This window comes from Urocitellus parryii, chromosome 5 (genome assembly GCF_045843805.1).
Source record: "Urocitellus parryii isolate mUroPar1 chromosome 5, mUroPar1.hap1, whole genome shotgun sequence".
Taxonomy (NCBI): domain Eukaryota; kingdom Metazoa; phylum Chordata; class Mammalia; order Rodentia; family Sciuridae; genus Urocitellus; species Urocitellus parryii.
The window spans coordinates 89,260,307-89,274,340 of NC_135535.1; the positions used below are offsets into that span (position 1 = coordinate 89,260,307).

At 38.8% G+C, this 14,034-nt stretch overlaps 1 protein-coding gene across 1 annotated transcript; it reads right to left on the bottom strand.

Annotated features, from left to right (window-relative positions):
- Positions 1–286: 286 nt before the first annotated feature.
- Spx (spexin hormone) lies at positions 287–8,724 on the bottom strand. The gene is made up of 5 exons (XM_026391952.2): positions 8,644–8,724; positions 8,419–8,476; positions 7,808–7,870; positions 6,328–6,411; positions 287–1,546 (listed from the first exon to the last, which is right to left on the bottom strand). The coding sequence occupies exons 1-5, from the start codon at positions 8,722–8,724 to the stop codon at positions 1,488–1,490; spliced, it is 345 nt and encodes a 114-aa protein (XP_026247737.1). The 3' UTR covers positions 287–1,487.
- Positions 8,725–14,034: the final 5,310 nt, after the last annotated feature.

The following is a 14,034-nucleotide window of genomic DNA, read 5'->3' on the forward strand; positions in this document are numbered from 1 at the left end:
CTCAAAATAAAAAATTAAAAGGGCTGGGGGTGTGGCTCAATGGTTACACACCCCTGAGTTAAATCCCTGGTACCAAAAAAAAAAAAAAGCATTCTTGGAATATACATAATATTTAACTAGGCAATATGAATAAGTTTATGTCTGGTGAGTAAACAGTAATTTTCAATAAATTGGATGTATGCATTGTCTCTACTTAACCAACTTTAAAATCAAATCATAATTAATGACAGACGCCTATTATAATGCCACAGAAGTTTTTAATACATGTATATTAATTTTTGGCAGAGATAAATATTATATTAACTTGACTATTATATCATTATTCAGTTATGAAACAAGAGCCAGATAAATCTTATAAGCATGATTTTGATTACTTAACAGAGTGAAATTACAATTTCAAGTTGGAGACATTCACAGAAAGATATTCTTTAGCTATTAAATAATGGCTACATCCTGATTACCATAAGAATCAACAATACTTTCCACTTACAACATTTATCAGTAACAACTCTGAATTGATTAGGTTAAAAACATGATGGTCATGTGATAATTCCAAATAAATTATTATGCTTGCCGTAGTGGTGTGACTGTATTTGTGTTCAGGTGATATTGAACCCAAATTGACTTTGAAAAGTAGTAAACTAGTTTATATTACATGCACTATGTTATCAGGGTACCTTAATGTAATGCTCTAATGTCAAATAAAGCCTGAAGATCTAGGCAGTTAGAGTAAGCAGAGGATTAGAATTTGCTGAGACTCTTTAGCCATGGAAAATGGGTTACCTCTAGAAATCTAGCTGGTTCCCTTTGTATGATATATACACAAGCAGAGTCTCCATTTGCTTAGGTCCCTAACTTTTAGACCCAACTTTTTAAAATGATTTTTGGGAAATCTCCTGAGGGCACATGGGGAGCTCCTAGCTATGGCCCTTCAGCAAACCTTTTACTGGCTCCAGCTGAACTGCCTGTTCCCCATCTCAGTAACCACACTCATGTGCTCTTACAAGGCTTCTTCCCAGCCAGCCCATTTCCACTTCCTTCCTTAACAACTTAAATCTCCTGGAGAAACCACACAGTAAGACTCTCCCTTTTCCAGTCCTGCCAGGCCTGACCCTTCTCTAAGGAATAAGAAAAAGGGGAAACAGGGAGAACCACTGCTGAGTGACATCAGAATGCAAATGGGTAAGGGGATGAAAAACCAACAACCAAGATCAAGCCAGGTTTTGGCTGTAATGAGTTTTCAGCCTTATTAGAAATGCTCCAAAAAAAATTGTGAAGTAAGACACCAAGTGATCTGAACAGGATCTGAAACAGCCAAAGGGGTGATAATGGTCTTAGCTTAGAACTCTACATTTCTTTTGCTTCTGAAAAATACAACTAGTGGCGCATATTTCTAAGATCACAGTAAAAGGGTCCAGGGGCTTTATTCACATGGTTCATGTTTTCAACAAGAACAGAACTATGCTTGAATGTACTCTGGTATATTTTCACCAGTTTAGCAGACCATCTCCCAGGAATCTGCTTTGATCAGAGTTTTTCTCTCCATCTGTAAGAAAAAAAAAATCATGCAAAATAATCATACACATTCCTTTGTGTGTGTGTGTGTGTGTGTGTGTGTGTGTGTGTGTGTATGGTGCTGGGGATTGAACCCAGGGCCTTGTGCATTCGAGGCAAGCACTCTACCAACTAAGCTATATCCCCAGCCCACATTCCATGTTTTAAAAGGGAGGAAAGTAAATGAAGAGAACCTCAGCAAATAAAACATTTAGTCCACTAATTTATATTAACTATTGAACTCTGCTATTGAAAATTTTTTAAAAATGGGTTTTGATTTGTTTGGTTTAAAAAATTTCCTCCTCAGCTTGGGATATATCTGAATATCTATGATGAATGAATCTATAACAAAGGAAGTGTGGTAGAACTCGGAAAGGGCCATATGTCTGGACATATACATATAATATACTTATACTGATAATTATGCTTCTTGTCTAAAATACCCACAATTATGACCATCCATTTGCATCAAATTATTCTCTCTTTATTTTATCTCTTCCTATCTTACTTTGGAAGGATTATATAGCAGAACATTTTTTTTCTCCTTTCCCTTCCCTCCCTTTGGTCCCTTTCCTCTCCTCTACTGATCTCCCTTGGATTTTCCTGAGCACCTCCCCCTCAACTGTCACACCTTGCATTTTCTTTTTCCTCTCTAATTTGCACATATGAAAGAAAACGTAAGACCCTTGACTTTCTGAATCTGGCTTATTAACATAATGATCTCAAGTACATAGGAATGCATTTGTGAAAGTTCCTTTATTAGGTGATTCCTTCTGGGAAGGGCAATAAGTCAAAAGCAAGGACACTTGTTAGCTCTTGGAAACTTGCAAAACTTCAGAGCATGAGATATCACATCTGGGCAGGAATACCTAAGGACTCAGATGGCAGCAAGTTTCTGGGATTCTAAAACTACAATAAAAGGGATAAAACCTGCAATCAGGTAGCTCCCAGGAGTGGCCCAGGGCAAAATGCATCTCCTAATTTTCTTTAGAGTCATTTTTGGATTAAACCATATTCCCTCAGTAAGTTACAATATAATTTGAATAGCCCAGCCATATCTTAACCTGAATTGCTAGCACATTCTGAAATATTATAAACAACAGGCTGATATTTAGAGAAGGGGTAAAAACACACAGCCAAAAAGGCATTCCAATATAAACTCCACTGAGATGAAAGACGACAATAACAGTTAACAATATTTTCTACTTATAATGTTTGTCTACATTAACTACATAAGAGTCTCCCAAATAATTAATACCTAGGAATTTCAGAATAAAAACACTACAGGATGCTAGTGATCAACAAATCATATGGGAATCCAAAACTTGTCCATCGATTTAGATTAATAAAGTTTATCTTCTTTATTTCATCTTCAGTGACAAGTAACTTACAAAACTTTGATAATTCAAAAAATTATGTTTATTTTTCTAAGAGACATGAAATGGGGACCTATGGAGAAATCCTTTCTCCTCTGTAGAATTAGCTCTTTCTATTCTAGCTCATTTTCTTTCCTAGCTCTGCACATGCAATCCAAAACTTCCTGTTAACCAGTCTTCATCAGAGCCCTTTTCCTTCTGACTTCAAAAATCATTGTCCCAAAGCTTGAATTTAGAAAAGACCATCTTAGATACAGCAACCTCCATCTATTCAACTATTTCTCACCTTTCATTGCAGTTCTGTGATCCAGGCCAGTTCTCCAATATCGAGTATTTTCCATTCTGCAATTTACTTTCTTGGACCAAATTCCCCCTGATCAATGTTTTGGATAGGATGCAGCAGCAGGGAATTGTGTCATGGCTAGAAGCTGAAGGGAAGTCTTATGGACTCTTGTTTCATGTCCTGCATTCTGTATTCACTCTAACCATCCTGCTAGAGTGATGGTTCTGATGACTGTCTTCTTGAACCTTATCATATTTGACTTCTGGGAGATTCTGATTCTCCTTTTATATTTTGGCCTGCTCTTTTTACAATCTTCATCAGTATGATTTTCTCCCTTGTCCCTTGATTTTGGGGTGTTTTGCAACTCAGTCTTTTACTATCTGTTCTTTTCCCAAGACACCTAAGCCCCTAGAAGTGATCTCCATTATGGTTTCAACCCTTATTAACTACCTCTGAATTTTCATTTGTTCTCAAATCTGACCCGTGCCAGAGTAATGTCAGAGGGGACTTGTTAAGGATACAGATGCTGGGGTCTCACTCAAGGAGTACAGAATCAGAACCTCTGGGCATAAGGTCAAGAAATAAATGTTTCAAGAAACTCCTCAGTTATCTCTGATAAAACCAGTCTGCCCATGGACAGTGAAGACCAACTGGCCTACACCTTGAATTACCAGAATATCTCCATCAACTAGAACTGAACTCTTCTTCACATCCACAGAAATTTTTATGCTTTATTATCAGGATTGCCATTTTTAACTCTCACATACAACTTGACAAATGTGCTAGACTTTGGAGTCTCCTTTATGTCTTTAGCAAACAGTTATCCCATCTTACCTATACTTCTTGGCAATATACCTCAGAGTCAAGCCCCTCCATCAAGCCCCACTGACCACCAACCTCATTCTTCACTCCTTCTTGTTTCCTTGGCTTCTCACTGGGTCCTCATGCCAGCCTTTCTTTTCCAACATAATCCATGAGGTGTCATGGCATCATCAAAAGAGCTACAGAGTCACCAGTCATGAAAGAAAATCTCAGAATCACCTCTTACTATCTGTATGACCTTAGGAAAGCAAATACAATTCTTAAAGGTCCAGTTTTCTGAGTCTAAAGATTAACAATGCTGTGGGACACATCATAAGTGCTCTCCTGGATGGTTGAAATTTTTATTGCTTTTATTATTACTTTGTGTATCATAATCAGACTCATCTTCCTTTACCATGCCATTTCTCTGCTGAAGATCCATATATTGCATCATTCATTCTAAAATACAGAATAGTTACCTTCTCTGATGGTGAGCTAGCAACTTGATCCTTCTGTGCCTCTATTTCATCACCTATAAAATGTGGGTTAAGAGTATGGCAGAGCGCTTGCCTAGCATGTGTGAGGCACTGGGTTTGATCCTTAGCACTACATAAAAATAAACAAATAAAATAAAGGCATTCTTCTCCATATACAACTATAAAACAAATGAATAAATGAATGAATGAATGAATAAATAAACCTATTTAAAATCACAAAAGAGTACCCATGTCCTGGGGTTCTTGTGAGGATTAAGGTATACATTCATATCAAGTGCTTAGTACTGGCCCACTGTACTACAGCAAGGACTTGATCGTTATTAGCTATCATCATCATCATCATGATCAGTAGCAGCAGCAGTATTATAGTAGTTCTGTTATAACCACCGCTCCTGTGTTCTGCTGTGCCACTCCCTATTGACCCCGTCTTTTTCCTACAAAAGCTACTGTCATGCCTGCTTTGGCTTAGTCTCTTCTCTCCTCTGCCTGCCACAGTGTGTGGCACCTAGAAGGCATAAATGTATAATTTCTGAATAAGAATTATAATCTTCTCTATGTCCCAGTTAGCCCTGGCATTTTGGGTTCAAAAGACTTCTTTGTTCCACTCTCTTCGATGTGCTGCTCACAGGCACTGTTTCACAACAAAGGCAAAACTTCAGCCTAAGAAGTACCTTCTGCTGTCTTCCCTCCTCCCACATGGCTCAGTTCAATCCTAAACACAGCACATGTTTGTTCCAGTAGCATAAATGTCAGGGAACCATGGCTGTAGTATGTGCTTTGACCACCAGATCACTTGCCATATATTTTTAGACCTTTTACATTTTAAATTATGTCATAAATATGATAGCATTATAATTTTTTTGTATTGGGGAGTGAATCCAGGGGCACTCAACCACTGAGCAACATCTCCAGCCCCTTTTGTATTTTATTTAGAAACGGGTTTCACTGTGTTGCTTAGGGCCTTGCTAAATTGCTGAGGCTGGCTTTGAACTCACGATCCTCCTGCCTCAGCCTCCTGAGCCACTGGGATTATAGGCATTCACCACCATACCTGGCTCATTGTAATTTTTGAGAGAGAAAATTCTAGGTCTATTTATTATGCTTTGATGACTTTTATTCTTAATAGTAATAAGAATTACATACCTTGTTTATTAGGCCCTTGTTGAGACCCTGAACATGGATATCATGACACTAAGACTCAGGACCACCCAGGTAGAAAAGCAGTAGAGCCAGGATTTAAACTAGGTTGATTAGCCTCCAAAGACCCAGCTGATCCATTACCAAGATGTCTAATTTAATTAGTAGTTTTATTGCCACATGGACAAAATGGTTCAACTTGAAGATTTTGCCCAGTCCTGGTATGGAAGAGGCTATACAGTGTAGTGAAAATCAGACAGGCTTAGAATCAGAACTGGTCCTTATCTATTTGGGTGAACTATTTAAAACTTCTACAAGTAAAAATGAAAATGGTTGACTTTCAGCAATATTATTTGGTTTAACTTTTAATAGGGAACAACTGGATTTATGATTATTCCATTTTTTTGGTTTCAGTGTTTTCAATTACAAAATAATAAGCTCCATCAGCTTTGAGTTCTAAGAAAAACAACGATTAAAATAGGCGATGGATTGTGAAATTCATATAAAGTTCACCAGTCTCATCAGTAAATATTTTTTTATATTCTCAAGCCTCACTTTAATGACAAATATATTGGTCTTTATAGAATACACATCTTTGTGACTTTTTGGAGTGAGAAGAATGTACTCAAGACAGAATCCTGCTCTGTTCTGCAGTAAAAGGAGATTACTATACTTGTACCTTCTTGTGGTTTCTGCAACAAAGCCAGTAATAGAGCTGCTGCTTCTGGAAGAGTTAGTAGTTGGGGATTTGGGCTTCGTCTTTCTAGAGGAAAAAAAATTATAAAGATTCCATTAGAATTTAAATATTCATATAAATAAATACTATTCTAGTATGCTACAATAGTAGAAATACCTCTATGAAATAGTTTTTTTTTTATCCCTAAGCAAAGAGTACATAGGACACTGATGTGTGTGTGTGTGTGTGTGTGTGTGTGTGTGTGCGCGCGCACACATATGTGCATGTACATCAAACCCAGGGCCTCACTCAATTTAGACAAGAGCTCAACCACTGAGCTATATCCCCAGTCCCAGAACACTGATTTTTATAAATGGAAACATTTCATACTTCCCTTAGAAATGACTTCCCAGTGATTATATCTTTTACTTACAGGGTAGGGAAGAATATTTTGAACTATGTTCTTAAGAGAATGGCATGAAAGCACAGAGGACTAAGAGAAAGAGCCCATGAGGAATTTCCATCTTCATAACTTACAGAGATGTCTGGGCAGAAAGATGTTTGTTTTGTTGTGGTAGTTATAATTGTACCCAAGAGCATTGACCACTGAGTTACATCCTCAGCCCCCTTTAAAAACTCTTCTTATTATTTGAGACCTAGTCCCATTAACTTGCTGAAGCTGGCCTTGAATTTAGGATTCTCGGCCTCCCAGTTGCTGGGATTACAGGTTTGTGACACTGTGCCCAAATGGGCAGAAAGGTTTAGATATTTTTTCAGAATAAGTATATATTTTTATTCTTTAGCATTTCAATCTTTATAATTTTTTTAAAAAAATTGTGTTATAATCTCTAATTCAATGACATGGAAAGGTGTATCATGAAAAACAACAGTGCCTGGCTCCATTCTAATGTCCCCCACTTACCTAATTTTGGTTTTGAACCTTTTAATAATAGCTCTTTTACTGATATAGTAAAGATACATTTGAGGCTCCTAGGTTAATGATTATTTTAATAATAATAGCAACAATAATGTTTAAGAGGAAACTGAGCAACACTCCTGCCATTAATGCATAGGTACATTTCTAGAAGCAGTTGTACAGTTCTTTATACCCCTCCCTACCCCTCTGAGCTGGACCCCAGATTTTGCCTGTCCGCCCTTGCCTCGCTTCCTGAGGACCTCAGCAAACCCTGGCCGCCAGAAGACTGCGACCCAGTCAAGCCTTGGTGGCTGCCGCGCCTGCTTCCGCGCCACGGGAGCCCTGGTCCCCAGGGTCAGAGCGTCACACCCCGGCTCCAGAGCTGCGAGTCCTGCCGCTGCTGCCCACTTGAGCTGGATTCAGGCCAACTGTAACTCAGGGCACTTGGAGAGCTGCGTCTTTCCGGATCGGGGAGAAGCTTTCCTTCCGCGCCAGGGCTGAGCGAGCCCTGCTCCACCTCTGCAGCTTCAAGACCGGACACCAGCCCTCGCTGTCTAGGTCACTCACCTGGAGGCAGCCTGTCGGAGAGGTCCTTCCTACGGCTCTGGTCGGAAATGAAGCGGCGCCCCTCTGCAAAGCAAGACACCAGGCTCAGCCCCGATGGCCTGGGGCAATTGCCGGTTAAACCACCGCAGCCAGATGAGGCAACAGCGGCAGCGGGTGGCTCCTGGTCAGAGCCGTGCCTGGCTGAAGGGTTTAGGGCGCTCAGAAGGCAGTCTGGCCCGAGCCCGTGCTGCGGAAACCCGCAAAAAGTCCCAACTCCTCCTCACCCTTCCCGCCCCCTGCCGCCTCAGCCAGATGCTGCAGGGGCGCGTTGGAGCCGAGGTCAAGTTCACAGATCCGTGCTCTCTTCCCTAGGAAGCCTCAGGGTTGTGTCTGCACCAAGAAATGGCAACCTTCAGGTTTAGAATGGAAGGTTTCTAATTACCAGGGAGTCTTGCTCTCATTATCCTCCTTCTCCTATCTTTTCCTGGATTACCAGATGCCCTCACTTAGGTAAAGGAGCAAAGTTTGATATTATTCTGTCTTCAGGCTTTTCAACTATCTGTTCATGGATTCATGCACCCTGAGAGTCTTCCATTACCATTGTAGGACGAACAAAGTATTTGGGAACTTACGTGCCCCCTTCAGGTAGAGCATAGCTTGAGGAGTCCAGTTTCTTCTATTAAAGAGTTTCTATAAGCAGGAGAAGAGAAGAAAGGTTAATAAATTATCACAGCTCAGTCCTCCAAGGGGCGTGGAGGAGAGGGAGAAGAAGAAGAAATAAGAAAGGGGAAAAAAGAAAGAAAAGAGAGAGTGGGCACAGCGTGCCTGCAACAGATTTGTTCTTTGTATCTGGTTACCTGAGGAGCGCTGTTTCCCAGGACAGAAAACACCAGAAGAAGAGCCAGGGTTGCTGCTGTCAGACTTTTGGCTCCCTGCATGACATGATGAACCAAAGAGGGTCATTCCCCTGCCCATTGGATTTTCTGCTTTCTTCCTCTATGCCTGGACGATTACAAATCCCTTACTTCTGGCTATGTTCTGTTTTAATACTCGGTATGTGGAGGTATTCTCCCAGTCTCCCTTTTTATTAACCCACAGAGTTCACTTAGAAAAATTATTTAGAAATATATTATTTTCATTACCTCACCCAAATGAGGAATTGGGTGAATAAGTGATGTTTTTTTTTTCCTAGGTAAAATCAAACAATTCTATTTTATAAAAGTTCAATATCATTTAGCCTCTAAAATGCTCACTAAAAATAGGTGAAAAGTTATAAAGCTTTTTATAAAATAACTAAAATGTCTCGAGTAAATAAAACTTTTACTTACCTTCATGTTCAGCTTCTTTCAGAACCCTGAAATAACTATGACTTTACCTGTGAGTTTTCTAATCTAATCCTGTTTTGAATTTAGAGCTTTTAAAGTCTTACTGTCAAAGACACCTCCCCATCTACACAGTGTTGGGGAATCCACAGGGACAACTTGTCAGTCATCAAGATTGAAAGGATCTGATGACTTCTCCAGGGAGATTCAATTGCAGGAAGTAGAGGAATGATTGATGGATGGAAATTGTTTGTTTAGATATTGATCACATCAGCCAGGAGACATTCTGAATGTGTCAGCATCATTGCCATTGCTTTTCCTGTTAGCTGCCCAAAGCACTTTATCAACGTCATCTATATTATTAATGAAAATAATCAATAGTCCAAGGTGGAAGCAAAAGTAAATGAATAAAGTGACCAGCTATCAATTTATCATTGTTGGCCGAAGATGAATAACTTGGGTAGAAATAAAAAGGCTAGGGAATCTTAATGGAATTTGACATCAGTCATTTACTTAATTATCTATTGATTCAATTATTTAACGAATACATATTGAATGCCTACTATATATCAGACTATCCTCCTTTTAGTTCAAGTAGAATAGATGTGGACTAAAAAAGACATGCTTTGATCAAGCTTACCTTCTAGTGAGGGGTCTTCAGGTCATTAGGGCATACCTTTGAAGTAGAAAGTAGACCCCAGCCTCTTCTTCTTTTCATTTGCTTCCTCACCATCAGGTGAATAGGTTTGTTTCACCATGAGCTCCTGCCTTGATGTGCTCCTATAGGCCTAAATATGATGGATCCACTGGATCATGGACTGGAACCTCCAAAACAGTGAGCCCAAATAAAACTTTTCATAGGTTGATTTTATGATGTGAGTTTTTTTTTTAATGGTAACAGAAAGTTAGCAAATATTACTGGGAAGCTTTTAAATAGAAAATCCTTACCTGGTTCTGAAGCCTGAGAATCCAATATCAAGATATGGGCATGGTTGAGTTCTGGTGAGAACTTTTTGACCACCTCTCTGCTGAGTCCTTCCATGGAGGAAGAACCAAACAAGTTCCCCAGGGCTGTTTTATGAGGGTACTAGTCCCTATCATTTGGGCTCTACCCTCATGACTCATCACCTCCTACATACTATTCACATTGGGGATTAGGATTTCAACATATGCATTTTAGGGGTATACAAACATTCAAATCAGAGTAGTCCCTGCTAAGTAAGGGCAGTGCTGCTCAGGCATAGTGCACCAGACTTAACTAGAATCTTGTTAAAATGCAGATTCTGATTCAGAACTGTTCAGTGGGGCCTGCAATTCTAATAAACTGCAGGTGATTCTGATAGATGCTACTGAACCTTGGACATTTTTAGTAGCAAAGCTTAGAGGGATATAGGAAATGAGGAAAACTAATGGGCAGAGTCTGTGTGACTGGGAGAATGATTAGAAATACAAATTTATGGAATTTGAGAATAGGAACAGACAAGTTTCATTTGGGATTGAAATATGAAGAGCTAATGCTGTCTATTTGCAAATACTCGGAAAAGGCAGATTGGAATTTGGGCACTTGATATTTTGACTTGACAGTCACATAAAAACAGGTTTGGCTAGTAAATTAAAATGGAATATAGGAAGTAGTTTGTAGGTAGAAATTTGAGAACTATTTATTCCCTGCAAGGAATAAGTAAAACAAGCAAGAGCCAGAGCCATTAATGCAGAGTTTATTTCTGCTATCTTTGAAGAGAAAGATAAAAACTAAGGACAATAAGGTTAGTACTGAAACTGGATAAAATTGTAATAAATATTAGATTTTAGAATTTTCGTTTCAAAGGATTATAGCAACTATCTCCAAAAACAGAGCCACAAAAGATTTAAAATATGCATATTTCTGTTTTAAATTTAATAATAAGTGAAACCCAATGACTAGGTTATCTAACAAGTTAAATGCATTTCTTCTCTTTCCATACCCCATACTCACTTTCCATACCCCATACTCACCTTCCTCTCTCACTTCTTAGAAGTGAGAGAGGAAAGTGAGTCAATAATAAAATGTGTTTTGAACTTCCAATTTTAAGGAAAAATCATGTGCTTTGTTCATAATAGTTTAGCAAATTAATTCACAAGTAGATGTTCTATGCCAAAGCTGCCATTTTCAGTTTCATATGCACAAATGAAGAGAATGGTTTTGACATGTTATCAATATTGTTGTCATACCACAAGCCATATGCCAGAATGTTTCTTTTAAAAGGATTTCCAAAGGGCATTGACCTCCAGTAAAATGTTTTTGTTAAATCACAACATTTTAAAGACTTACAGGTTTAAGCCAAGAGATGGGCTAAGTCGTTTGGTAGAAAACAGATGACAGGCATGACTATTGAATTTTATTATGCTAACAGTATGACCAGGCAGTGGATGTTGAACAAATAGACTTTTAAACATTTTTTAAAGGCTTTTAAAAGGCATATTCAATGGAGACAATTTTGCCTTCCTCACTGTATTCTTACAATTTGATGAGGGGGCCCAGTTCCTATTTAAACAATAATCACCTGTCACTGTTCTGAAGACATTCTTTCAAGTCAGTGTTTATTATGTTCATGTACAAAACAGCTGCTATCTTGGAAAAAGTTTATGGACAATCTAGCTATTGTAGTACCAGAATGTTCAAATTACTTTTTCTTCTTCTACATTTTTTTTTTTTTTTTTTTTGGTGGGGGATAGAATCCAGGGCCTCTGAGTTACATCCCCAACTCTCCAAATTACTTTTTGAATGACAGAATAAATTTTGGTTGGCATTATATGAATTAGGATATGGGTTCCATCTTCTATTTTGGCTTCATTCTCTGCCAGGGCCTGTCTGTTCTACCTGTCAGTTAAGAATAAATCATTTCCCCAAGGGGCTACCAATTTTACGAGGAGCTTTAGGGGCAATAAGGTTGGCTATTCAAAATAAAAGGCTTGCTATCCAAAATAAAACTTCCTATTTATTGATCAGTGTCTTTACCCAACCTTCCTTTAGTTAAGGTTTTGATTCCCAAATGAACTAACACCTCGGGATAGATAATACAATTGTTTTCTGGTTACAAATCCTTCCAGATGCTTTCTCCAGTCCTATACATAGGGGAAGGGAGGAGAGAATTTGAAGATACTAGTTTTTTGAGAGTCAGTAGAACCTAGGGATTTGGGGGTTGATAAAGAAAAGTGCAGTAGGGGAGGCTAAAATTTACCTATTTTTCACTAGTAGATTTTAACACTCTTTTAAAATGACTGAGCACAGTGTGTGAATTAATGTACAGTCACCATTACTCTAAGATAACCAATAGTTACATAGTTGCTAATGATTGTATAGTATATGTCATGTAAAAGCAGCACAAAGATATAGCAAAAAGGCTGTGGATCAAGATGCAAGCATCAAAATACTACTACTGATAGTTCTTTGTAAACACTGAGCTTCAGAAACATAAAGGAGACAATATTTATGTAATATGGATTAGGTTGAGCATTAGTCATAACCAGGTATGACCATCAAATAGGAAGGTGGAGCAGGCAGTCATCCCAGTGGTCTTCATCTAGGTCCTTGGGCTGCAAATACTCTCAGGACATTAACACCTAATATTTTCATAACACTTAGACAAAGCTCTATTACATCCATTTTTTAAAAACTCCATTAAAATTGTTTATTAGATACTGAGCCTCACTTATGAGCAGACTTAGAATTTGAATCATCAGGATGTTAAGTGGTAGAGTTAGTGTCAAATCCAGTGCTTATGTTGCTTCAGAACTCCCATCTGCCTCATAGGATCACAAACATCAGACCAGAAGGCTCTTTTTCAAGGATCCAATTACCCATCTTATTAGCACTGTTTTATACATGTGAGAAATTGCCATACCAGTGACTCCTTTTTTTGGGGGGTGGGTAGCAGGCATTGAACTCAGGGGCACTTGACCACTGTGCCACACCCCTAGCCCTAGTTTGTATTTTATTTAGAGACAGGGTCTCACTGAGTTGCTTAGCGCCTTGCCATTGCTGAGGCTGGCTTTGAACTCATAATTTTCCTGCCTTCCGAGCCACTGGGAGTAGAGGCGTGAGCCACTGTGCCCAGCTCAAGTGACCCTTCTTCTTCTTTTTTTAAAAAATATTTTTTATTAATTGTTGATGAATTTTTAAAAAAAATTTATTGGCATGTGGTGCTGAGAATCGAACCCAGTATGTCACACATGCTAGACAAGCACTCTACCACTGAGCCACAACCCCAGCCCCCTCAAGTGACCCTTCTTGATGTGGGATATTTTTTCTCTTTCTTTGCTTGGGGAATAGATTCACTTCATAATTTTCTCCTTGGGATTGTTCTACTTCATAATAACAATTCCCACTACAAAGCCACCATCTTGAAAGAGAACCAGAATCTCTTTTATTTCATACCGAAACAAAGGCAAAGAAACTGAGAACCAGCAATTCATACCAGCCTCAAAATTGTAGCAGTTTCTGGGTATCTCCAGAAGCCCCCCTTTACTAGAGAAGAAAGGTGCCAATCTGTAGGCATAGTCTTTATGATTCCTTCTCTCTATGGACAAGCTGCCCGGTTACATCATGTATTTTTCAAGTTACAAGAAATGTGCGGCTGAACCATAGACTTCTGCAGGGTCAGATCATTTGATTCAGCTTTATGGCTGATAGAAACCTGCTTCCATGAGGCTGAGTTCAACACACAAGAGGTGATTAGTGGGGACAATGACAGAAGAGCTGGAAGAATTAACTTTCATTTATTCCAACATTTACTGGGCACTTACTAAATGCCAGGAACTGGAGATACAAATATAAGAGTACTTAAACTTCAAGAATATTTTCCATACTCTAGTACAAAACAAAATTCTGTGTGAGGGAGGATAAGGAAAGGTGACCTGTCTTGGCCTAGTGGATAGGAAAGATAG

Excerpts from the sequence above, each read along its gene's own strand:
- Spx (XM_026391952.2), bottom strand. The coding sequence starts at position 8,724 with ATGCAGGGAGCCAAAAGTCTGACAGCAGCAACCCTGGCTCTTCTTCTG. Across the intron at positions 7,871-8,418 it reads GCTCTACCTGAAGGGGGCAC|AGGGGCGCCGCTTCATTTCC; the intron begins GTAAGTTCCCAA and ends CTTGCTTTGCAG. Across the intron at positions 6,412-7,807 it reads CTCCGACAGGCTGCCTCCAG|AAAGACGAAGCCCAAATCCC; the intron begins GTGAGTGACCTA and ends TTTTTCCTCTAG.